The 12,473-nt window shown below is 35.2% G+C and overlaps 1 protein-coding gene across 4 annotated transcripts in view; it reads right to left on the minus strand.

The window, feature by feature from the left end:
* The window catches only part of LOC149773320 (protein mono-ADP-ribosyltransferase PARP14-like), a 151,012-nt gene that overhangs the window by 103,154 nt on the left and 35,385 nt on the right, over positions 1-12,473 (minus strand). For all 4 annotated transcript variants that reach the window (XM_089946452.1, XM_089946451.1, XM_089946450.1 and 1 more), the window contains 3 exons: positions 10,195-11,763; positions 7,538-7,717; positions 11-372 (listed from right to left, as the gene is read on the minus strand). In XM_089946452.1, the coding sequence (XP_089802578.1) occupies positions 11-372; positions 7,538-7,717; positions 10,195-11,763 (2,111 nt within the window). The remainder of the gene's footprint in view (positions 1-10; positions 373-7,537; positions 7,718-10,194; positions 11,764-12,473) is intronic.

Consider the following 12,473-nt stretch of genomic DNA (forward strand, 5'->3'; position numbering starts at 1 on the left):
TGTGACTTACTCTGATGTCAGATAAGTAGACCTCTTTGATGGAGCTATCCTGATCTTCTCGGAAGAAATCCCTAACTGCCTCAGCAATAATCTTTGTAGACTGTTTCACGGGACATCCAAAGGTTCCTGCACCCAGAGCTGGAATGGCTATGGATTTAAAGCCTTGTTTAGCAGTCGTTTCCATGCATTGAAAAATGATTTCTCTCAGTGTTTCATCCTCATTACTGTGACCACCCTTCCATACAGGACTTACAACATGGATGATTTTTTTTGCTCGTAGATCCCCACCCGATGTGACATGAATTTCACCCTCAGCTAGATGTCCATTGTCTCTGACATGCTGTGTGCATTCTTCCCTAATGACTCTTCCACCTATATTTAACACAAAGTTAAAAGAGATGTTAAATAATTTGTAAGGATTAAATGCAACTTGAATTTAAGAGAAGCATGATCAATGCTTTTGAATACAGCATATTTTATCCTTATTTTATTAGAAGCCTGGAAAAGATCAGTAGTAATAACGATTTTTTTTTCCATCTCTCTGATCCTGACTACAATCCCTGGTTCAAGGATATGCAAGGAGAACTGCTCATCCATGTTTCTTTTTCTGGGTAATACAGTACTTTCAAAAATTTCCTGATAGCAATAAATATTTCATTTGCTGTCACAAAACATATTAGTTCTTTGGGTATCTAACAAAAATTAGGGAAAAAAATACAAAATGGCACCAGCAATAGAATAAGCACCTGCTATTTCCAACCACCAGGAAAAGAAAACATACATGTTTCAGAGCCACATATATGTATACATTCCAAGTGAACTGCCATGTTAATAACCCCCCTTTAGCCTCTGCTATATAACCAGTGATCATGCAAGACTATATTACAATTATAGTTCGGGCAATTCATTTACAGTTGGCCACAAATGAACAGTTGCCTAGTGTGCAGCACTATCTCAGGAAGTTGTCAACTGTGCAAACAAGCATCCACAGTTAACTGAATACACTTCTCCCTCAGTCACTCACACAATGGCATCCAAAATTATAGACAGCAATGTAAGTGAGGGGTGACATACCAAGGTACCTCTGAAAAATTAAGAAAAATATATTGACATCAGCAGTGAGAAGAGAACAAAGCATTAACTGGTGCATTGTGAATGCAGTCAAATCTGGTTAATTAGGCCACTGGTTAATTGGGGTGTCCGCTAATTTGGGACAAATCTTAAAGAATAAAAACTGATAAAACAATAAGCAGAATTTGCTTCACTTATTTAGGACAACATGCCACTTAACTGAGACAGGAACTGCTAGATAGCGTGCTTGTGGTGTGTTGCATGATGGTCATTACTGCAGTGGCATGGTAGTCATTACTGTGTTCATCACTGTTTCAATCAGTAATGCACTTTTACCTGGAAAATATCAGACCCTTTCCAAGATGACATGGAAAGATTTGACTTTAGCAAACAAAATTGCCTTACTCAACCAAATTAAAAGCCAGCCGCCTAACACCAGTCATCGCCGACTGACAAAGATAACTGGAGTGCCAAAATCTATAATTGTCCACATGACACAGCAGCAAGAAAGAGAGGAATGGGCTTTATGTGAAGGACATCATGGAACAACCTAAAAATGGAACCGGGAAGGCAAGGATCCAGATGTTGGAGAGGGCCTCAATCAGTGGTTCTCTATTTTAACTGCACGACGTGTACATGTCAGTGGTCCAATGAGGAAAAGTAAGGCAGAGGAGTTAGCTAAAAAGCTGGGTCACAATGATTTCAAAGCAACAGATGGTTGGTTGTCTCAATGAAAATCTAGGCATGACATTAAATTCAAGAAAGCACATAGTGAGAAGGACAGTGCTGATTCTGCAGGTGCTGAACAATGAAAATTAACAAAACTTGCTTTAGAAATTTTGTGCAAATTACATCTACATTGTTGATAAAACAGGCCTGTTTTATCATGCCACACCAGACGTTTCCCTGACCTACAAAAATGTAGCAATGTCGGGATCAAAGAAAGCAATGGATCGCATAACTGTGTTATGCTGTTCAAACATGCAGGACCTGATCAACGAAAGCTGTTGGTTATTAATAAAAGCACTAAGCCTCAATGCTTCAAGAAGCTTAGAATAGACAGTTTACCAGCTGTGTACCTTGCTAAAAATAAATGCATGGATGACTTCTGAAATTTTTAAGAAATGGCTAATGAGGTGGGACATGGAACTACAATGGAATTCAAGAAATATTCTGCTGTTACTTGACAACTGAGCAGCACACCCTCATTTAGATTGTTTGAAAAACATCCATCTGGAATTTTTACCTCCCAATATTAAATCCTTGGGGCAACCAATGGACATGGGAATCATAAAAATTTTAAAGACTTTGTATCGTGCAAAGTTGCTAAACTACATTCTTGAATCAATTGAAGAAAACCTCAACAGCCAAGGAGATCAAGGCAAGAATTAACATTTTACAAGCAATACAGCTTGTCACCGATAGTTGGCGAGAAATAAGCATCAAGACGATTCAGAACTGCTTTTCTCACTGTGGTTTTAAGCATGCAGGCTTGGATATGATAGATAATGAAAATAAGATCATTTTGGAAGTGCAACACATCACAAACTACAAAGAATTTGCATGCATTGATAACAATCTTCATTGCTGCAATGAATATGAAAATTGTGAGGACAAAATTGTTGAACTAATTGCAGCAAAACACCAAAAGACAATAGTGAGGATGATGATGATAACAAGCCAGAGCCTCAACATGTTTCTAACCAGGACACCAAAAAAATGATTGCTGAATTATGACACTGCTACATGCAGGAAGGCAATGAAGGCAGCCCAATATCTGCACTAGATACATGCACTGATTTTGTTCAGCTAGTCAATTAAGGGAATATGGCAGGGGACACTTGATAAATCTGTCAAACATTAACTGTTAACATTAAATTGAAATTGTTTTAAGTTAAATATTTTTCTCTGACCTATACCATTTGTTTCCAGAATTAATTTACATTACATATAATACAGTGTTTTTGTTGCTCAGTAAACAATAGTTTGTGTTTTGTTTTATACATTTTTATACAGTACATATACATGTACAGTATATTTTTACCTCTGTGTAGTTACTTCGCATAATTGGGGCAGCTGCTTAATTGGGCCAAATTGTTCTGGTCCCGATGTGACCCAATTAACCAAAATCCACTGTAATTGTCATTAAATAGTTTCTCAAATGCAGTTGTAAGCTTTTTTGCATAAATTACCTTTAATTTCAAGAAAATCAATCTTTGAAAGTCATTAAAACGGTATTTCACTCGCCCCATAAGTGACTCATGATCCTATGAGATGATGTTGATCATGTGACTAGTGATCAGAACCATGGTTACACTGATGTGATCAGCTTGGAAGCAAATTTTAAAGCAGACACACCAAATATACAGCATAATTGATTATTCTTTACATAAAAGTGTTGCAGTTATCATTCGTTTTACATTCATGAGCAATTCTGACATTATTTCAAGAGGTTTCAATACAGGTAAGTACCAACTAAAGTAATATATTACACCTCTCCCTCAATAACTTGCACACATCAGGGTCCAAAAACATCGACCACACTATAAGTGAGGTGCGAGTTATCGAGGGACCTATTAAAAAAAAGCCCAAAATAATAAAGGGATTGACATAAAGGCAAAGGGGTTTGGGGGTTTGGCAGGTTATAGTGTTGAATACTCAATTTATAATCATGCTGAGATTAACTGTGAATAAATCTTTTCATAACGGTGTACTTTGTTTATTTTTTCCTCTTAGAACAACATTAATTTCAGGATAAATTACAGTATATTTAGGAGATCATCAAAAACATTATTCCACATGGTTTCCATTCGCTTAACATGTGTACCACTTCACACATTGTGTACTATGTCACTAATTTATGTGTTGAATTGGATACATTCTAGTTTTATTGTTTGATCCAAATTACACATTTTTTTTAAGATCGACACTCTTCTCTTTTAGAGGAACATTGTCGATCAAATGAACAAACGAACAATAGATAGACAGATTTGATTGCGGTAGAAGTAAAATGAAAAAAAAAAAGGGTTAATCATTACCAACATGAATTTAATGGGTCTAAAATTTAAAACAATGTAAATTTGAACACAATAATATCTGCCGTTTGTGACACGCCTGACAAATATAACTTCACATTTTGAAAAAATCTTTTATTTTTTTTGTGTTACTCCTTGATTTCTCTGCTGTCGAGCAAAATCCTGCAGATTTCTCAACTGTATGATCTTTACATAGTCAACATTTTGGGTCTCCAGCCACCATATAAAAATGTGAAACCATTTTCGAACAGTCAAATAAAATGAATTTTGATAACGGTAGTGACCACAAGAACTTATGCTCAGATTTGCATGCCTTTTAATTTTTTCTTTGTATCCCTTGCTTGATTTCATACAAACGACATATTCAAACTGATAGAAAACAACACAGATCTCTTTTAATTGATTTTTTAATGAACAAACACTTTCCCAAGTTGTTGATCAAAACAAAGCTGGCATGTAATTAGGTTCTCACAGAAGTACTCACGGGTTTCGATGTGATGGTCGATTGACTCTTTTCATGTTTTCATAGAACAGAATATGTTGCGATTATAATGTTTACACTGAACTGGAATTAAAGGATTAGAAGTGACTTTCACATAGCAAAATATTTAATTGGTGTTTATTTCATTCTATGTTGTCACCTGTTAGCATTTACCAGAAGTTTCACTGATCGCTATTTCACCAGACTGTTTATTGTGTGTTGACAACTATTTATCATAAAAAACTTACATAATATATGACATCTTATTTAGAACTTGCAAATTTCATAATATGGATTCTATCTTTACGGGCATTAATCACCATTTTCGATGATCAAACAAGTGATGTAACAAGGTTTAATTTACCAATTCTTATCGTAATTTTTTCACGTTCAGCCACTTTAAAGATATTTAAAATATATTTTCTTTGGAAAAAATCAGGAGCCACGTCGGACACTGCATTATAAGCGGGATCGCAAGTTATCCAGGTGCAACTTATCGAGACAATGGTGTACATCACTGCCTTTTGCAGGTGAATGTGGAATACTGTCTGTTGTTGTGAGAGATTCAAAACAGAACAAAATCTTTTTTAATAAGAATAGATTTATATTTATTTTGAGAAACAACATCATCAGAACTTTTATTTTTTTTGTTATAATCCCAATAATTTCATAGATTTTGGAGTTACATCTTTTTGAACAATATGTACAATAGTTCCACTTTTTTACTTGTTCAAAATGTTTTTTGAAATATTAAAATGAGAAACTGTAAATACTGGATGCAAATGACACAGTTTTGACTGCAATGGACTGTTCTGCAAACCAGAAAAGGACATTGAGCAATCTGTATGTTTGTGTATGAATACTAAAGTTGTTCGTTGTTGGCTAAGACACATGGGTTTTACTTGTAGTTGCTACAATATAGTTTGGGTTATCATGTGCACACATACTATTTGCTGTTACTAATTGAAACAAAGATAAATAATGAATTCCACTTGACAAGACTTGTTAAACTGGTATTTATTTGTTATGATCTTGCCACTACCAGGCATTAATGGCATTGTAATTGATCAATATTTCTTCTCCATCATGAGAGGAAATGAAGAATAATTGATCCTGAGAAGGCCACAATCCATTGGTTTCTAGACACAATGGCAATAGCAATCCCTGGAAGTGTACTGAACTGATTTAACAATTCCCTGAATGAAATTATTTTCCCTTATGAATGGTGGGCATTTTCCACGCAGGACAATGGTGCTTGAATGAACAGGTTGAGAACTGGATTGATAAGAGTGTCATTGGCCTTATGCAGCAATGGTGTTGAACAGCTGCCGGATGACCACTTAGTACTATTCTCTTGGGATGTATGTAATGAATGTTAACATATAAGGAATATGGAAAAAAAAGAAAGTGGTCTAGAGGCCCTGTGAAATACCACGTATCACCAAATGAAAAGCAATGTAATAATTCCCATTTCCCATTATGTTGGAGACACTGAATTCTTCCAAATGGAAATGTCAGAATGGAGGCATAAATATAGCCTTTCATATGACACAAATTAACAAGAGGGTTGGAATGTCCCCCTCTCCTCCATCAGAACTGTCTAAAAAGGTCCTTCCTGTTTCTTGTCTCTTCCAAAATTAAAAGACAATGTTCCTGGTTTGTAAGTGCATGCCTCTTAGTAGTTTACTGTGATCCACGAAATGTGTGTGTGTATGTGTGTGTTTTGGATTTTTGCTCTAACACACACATCGACTAGAATCCATGAGGACATTTAGTGGCAAATATTAAAATCCTTTCCACACAGACTGCAATGGGTATTATGCTGCCCTAGAATGAAACACTGTATTATGTCATTCATGTATTCATATTTGGTGGATTCTGTTTGTTTTTTTGTCTTTGTCTAATCCATCTATGAAATTATTTGGAAAACATTTTTGCTCTAACACACACACTGACTAGAATAAATTGGACTTGACTTTTAGTGCCTAATACCTACAGACTAGATCTGTACCAATTATGAATAAGAACAAAGAATGCAAGAGCAAAGTGACTGTGTACTTGTGACCATGGGAGGTTTAACAAAATTGCACTGACATGTACATCATATGATAAAGCTGTTGTTAAATTTCAGACAAAAAAACAGAATAAATCGGTTATAGATGGGGTATACTTCTCTTACGTGAATAACCCTACAATCCACTCGGTAGTGTGGAAAATACCTCACAACCATGTTATTAAATAAGGAAAGCTTTTTAAATTCTATATATGGTTTATATTTTTGTTTTCTCTACCTGAACCTTTATCGAAATATGGTCATAACTGATCCATATTCATAAAATAGACAACTGGCGAAGTTCCATTCATTTTGAAGGAAAACCTGTCTTTCAAAACTTAGGAAAAGCAAATTGTACACAACAACTTCTGTTGTTTTGGAAGCCATCTTAATGGTGTAAGGACATAAAAGGCATATTCATGTATACAATGCTGATTGTATTTACCTGATAATCAAGTTTATTTTCTTTCATCTTCTATGGGGTTTGTTTTGCCCAGGTAATAAAACAGTTTTAATATTGCATAGATGAACTTGCTGTAGCACTCAGTGTAATTATTAAACATGGAATCCTGGGTGCATTTATGCTCCTATACAGCTCCTATCGACAAAGAAACTAAACAAGTATAAATACATTCTTTTTATATACAGTACACAGGTAGTGTACATGTAAACTAATGAAAAATTTGAGATCCATTTGTACATGCAGCATTATGGACTACTACATATCCGAGTCCCATGTGTACAGACTTTGTATGCATTCTGTAGTCCACAGTGTATAAATTTTGTAAGCATTTGGGAGTCCCATGTGAATAGATTGTTTTATGTATTTGGGAGAAAGTGTTTGGAAGACTTGTCTCACATACATCTCACCACGTATGAACTGAGTTATAAAATTACCTTTATCAACTATTGCCCTGGCAAGCCCTCCTCTATGTTCTAACTTTGGATCAGCTGCATTCACCAAAACATCTGCATCAATCTCTGTTATATCGCCTAAAGCTGTGAAGATTTTCTCTCCACCATATGATCTGCACTCGGCTTGGATGACTGGGCTTGATCCTCCAATGGTAACTTCACCTGTAAAATAACAAACATCAAAACTGAATTCAGAAATCATTTGGTACTTTCAATCATCCCAATGTTTTAAAGTAATTTTCCATTCCCACCAAATCCACTGCTTCATCCACAACTCCTCATGTCCCACCTATAGCATGTAGATCCAATCGAACTGTTACACACATTTAGACCTGAGACAGGCAAATAAACGCATGACCAGAAGGATGCAAGTTTAAATCCAATCCAGACCAGGTGATAGTTTATGGGCAAGGCACTTTATAATAAATACCTCTTTCATGTGCTGATATTCCTTAAGCACTAATGAACAAACAAACACGAACAGCTTTGTGTCTATGGATTGAGCTATACAGAAAAATGACATCTAAATATAGCACCAGTGACTACTTCTCACTACTGTGGATATTTTATATGTAATCAGTGTTGCACCTAGGATTCCTTAATCATGGGACAACAACTCTGAAGACACACAGAATAAAAAAGGAACAAAAAATACTTTCACTGTAAGAAGGGGTTCACAGGGATCAATATCTTAGGGACATGAAACCGAAAACTGCACAAAGTGCAATACCAAGCGTTTTATTATTTAATTACCTTTCCATACATTTACAATTTTCATGGCAAAAAATGCAGATCCTCTTATATGAAGTGCTTGAAATGTGGTTCAAAAATGGCAACAAAATGTTATACTTGGGGACACCATTCTGGTAGCCTAGTGGTTAGAGCGTCCACCTCGGATGCAGGAGGTCATGAGTTCGGACCCTGGCCAATCATACCAAAGACTTACAAAAGTGGTACTAACAGCTGCCTTGCTAGGTACTCAGCATTAAGAGGTTAGTGTTAGGACTGGTTGGCCTGGTGTCAGAATAATGTGACTGGGTGGGACATCATGCTACATGCCTGCAGCATGATGCCCCAGTGCTAGACATCACTATAAAACTGCCACACTGCAGACATCGTAGCGATATGTCTGAAAAATTGTTAAATCCACGTTAAAAATCCTAATCACACACACATATACTTGGAAACAAACAGGTGTCACTTTAAGATCAATTTCTAATATGAAAATTCCTAAAACTTTTTGACACAGGTTTAATTATTTTCAGATAAAATGCCATAAATTTATTAACAGTGATGCACGTATATTAAAACCTGCAACAATTAAAACCTTTTAAACTTCCATGCACTGAAAATTACGTAGAGAAATAAATTTAATTATTTCTGTAAAAATTACCAGGGAAATTCCTCATTACATTTACCAAATAATGCAGATGTAATTATTATACTAAAAACATACATCACAGTTCTAATATTGAATAGGACCTCACCAACAACATAGTTATGTATATATTAGCTTAATGTCACATCAGTGCAATAATGGTTGTATGGTGCTGTTTAAAAGGTAAATGACTTTGAGTCACTTGCATTTAGTGTGATTTCTTGTTATCTCTGTAATGAAGGAGAGAATAACAAACAAACAAGTGCATACAACAGATTATATATATATATATATATATATATATATATATATATATATATATATATATATATATATATATATAATTTGAAATAAATGACAAAATTGTCATTAAAAATACAAGTTATAAATGGAATACATGCTTAAATGCAGTACCTAGGAAATTCCACCAATGAAAATGTATCAAAATGTACCCAAATATCAATGAATTCACCACATTTTTACAAAATTCTTTGTATGCACCACATAAAATAACATTCTGAGTGCATGTACCACTGAAAATAAAATGTGCATCATGAAATTTAAGTACAAGACTAAATTGGATTTTACAGAGGACATCTTTGCAGGATGACTACAAAAATCAAAACTAAATTAATTACAATCAGGTATAACAGTGGCCACCTGCCAGGTAGAGAGGGGGGTTAACCTGTAATAGTTGCTTCTTTCTGACTATACAATATAAACAATGAAAGACATTTTGTCTTTCCAGGAGGGCTGGATATGCAGGTAGCATGGAATGTTATCCTAGTGTAATGTGATCATGAAATTTATTTGCCAGAAATTGAGGTATGCTTGAGAAAATGATGAATATAAGCATTCAGTCATTCATTCAGTCATTCATTCATTCTGGTGTTACAAGGAATATATATCTCCTCCTCTTTCTGTATGCATGAATTTTCAAAAATCTGGTAATCTCACTGCAGTCATTTACTTGTAAATTAAAACATAATGAACACCAAATTTATTCAGGGAAGGACATTTCTTTAAACTCAAACAATGAAAAAAATAATTATCTGTATGTACTCTTTTTTATATATGTATAAATTACAGCTATCAAACTTGATTATTATACACAAGTATCTTTTATGTGCAGGTTGTCAATATAACACGTATGACGGTATGATTTTCTTAATCTGGACCCTGAATGAGAGAAACATTTCAATTCAGGTGCCTAAAAGGACCTAGCTGTGATCCATGACTGGAATTCACACTATATACATACCAAAATTGCCTGTATCCTCTTTATTCTCTCCTAAGTTGTACTCCTCCTTTCCCCTTAAACGGATCACACATGGAACCTGGTTCTCCACTGTGTTAATATGCTCTTGTCCTTTGCCCTCCATATACCCAGTAATGCCAGGTTTTTGCAAGTCATGTTCACGATGTTTGACCTTATTAATAAGTTCCTGCAGTCTATAAGTAGCCTGATTGATGCCTTCTTGATTGCCACGAACAAGAAATCCTCCTTTTGACTGGCTGATAATCTGTACATAATAATGTGCCATATCCTTTGCAATTTTATCAAGCTCAGGCTTATTTTTTTTCTCAATCAACTCAACAATGCCACTGTTGCAGGTAACTAGCTTCTCTAAAACTGTGTTTCGTGACAGAAAATCAGTAACCTCTTCCATAATTACACCCAAAATGTCATCTGTAAAATAAAGGCAAAGTTTTGAGAAATCGGGGGCCAATACTACATGAAGTTTTCCCTGATACTGCTTGTCAAGGTCTTTCATCTTGTCATTCCACTGTTGTGATTGCACCACAGATCTCAGGGGTGGTTCCAAGTCTTTTCGATGTTCTTTCACACTGTCATCAATGATGTGAGTACACTGTACAACAACTTCATCTGAATTGGCATAGATATTTAAGCCAGTATTCTCTACTTCCCAAACCCCAACCAGTTTCTTGCTCTTTAATTTGGCAACAATATAATCCTTAACCTCTTTTGATTTATACAGAAACAAACGCCCGTCAGGTATGTTGTTCAATTTTGACACTGCAGCATTGTGTACTGCTTCATACATAGCAACCTGTGCAGTCCTAATATCTTCCATGAGACCTTCAAACACAATCTCATTCTTATTTAGGTTTATTTTGACCTTTAATCCATTAAATTGTTGTTCCATTTTGTTTGGATATTTCTGGGCAAGCAGTAGTTTCAACTGGTGAAATTTCAAATTGGTCAATGACTCTTTGGTTTGTTTCTTCTTCCTGTCAAAGTCAGCCTCTGCTTTCTTGATACTATCCTCTATATCCTTGACAACAACTGTAGCAACAGCTTTATAACCCACAACTTGAATTGATAATTCAGCATTTTTGACAAACAAAGCAACACCATCAGGGTTTGAAATGACAAGATTCTGAAGGTTCTGAAGAACTGTGTCAAAAATTTCCTTGAAAACCTTGTGTTCATGAACAGAAATAACTTTCAAGAAGTCATTCAAATTCTGTTCAGCCTGTTTAGCCCAAGTGAGGGCCTTCTTTTTATAATCTTGGACATCAGATGTCAATGTGCAAGTCAGAGTTGTGCAGTCTGTCTCTGTCTGTGGCCACTGAATCTGAGTGAAGCAATCCTGGAGTTGTTTCTCAAGGGCAGCCTTATTGAGTTCTGACTTCATCAGAAATTGCATCTTTGCAAAGTCTAATCCTTGTAGTTTTACTGGCTTGGGGAGCTTGAAGCAAGATCCAGTATCATCTTCAGAAGTACGTCCCAGACATTCATAGTGCATAGAAACCTGTAGCTCTGACCCATCTATCTTATGTTTACGTTGCAACACTCGGTCACAAACTGAAATGAAATTTAAATCTGGTACTTAGACATTGTAATAAAATGATATATATTGCTATCCTACATATCCATTTTAAATCAAACACAGAAAAAGTGTATTTATATAAGACCCCTAAGTCTGCCTATGCAATAAATATTTAACATACTCTAATTGCTTTAGGACATGGTAATTTTGTTACCAATTTAAATGTAAAACATTTATCTCTTTGATTCTCTTTAAATGTAAAAAGTTTATCTCTATGACAATAAATCTCTATATCTGAGATAAAAACGTCATTATTTCAATCATCAAAATAATCACATGTCCATGGTTGCCTACAGTCTACAAACAAATGTACATGGTTATCTAAAGTCTATAATCACATGTCTATTTTTGTCTACAGTCTACAAACACATGTACAGGGTTGTCCATAGTCTATAATCACATGTCTATGGTTGTCTACAGTCTACAAACACATGTACAGGGTTGTCTATAGTCTATAATCACATGTCTAGTCTATGTCTATGACTTTCAAAGGAACACAGCTCCTGCTTTACTTAATTATTCAGGCCTCTCTCCACTTGACCATAATGAAGCTAATGTCTAGTCTCACATCTAACTGGTGCTTATGAAGTCTGAGACTTGAGTATATTTAAACACCCTCAAAATTACTGATACACATCTTAAATAGTGTAGTGCAAATTAATAGCATTATCCTGTACACACACCG

The sequence above is a fragment of the Sinohyriopsis cumingii genome, unplaced genomic scaffold (assembly GCF_028554795.1).
Source record: "Sinohyriopsis cumingii isolate HCF-2022 unplaced genomic scaffold, ASM2855479v2 utg000673l, whole genome shotgun sequence".
Taxonomy (NCBI): Eukaryota; Metazoa; Mollusca; class Bivalvia; order Unionida; family Unionidae; genus Sinohyriopsis; species Sinohyriopsis cumingii.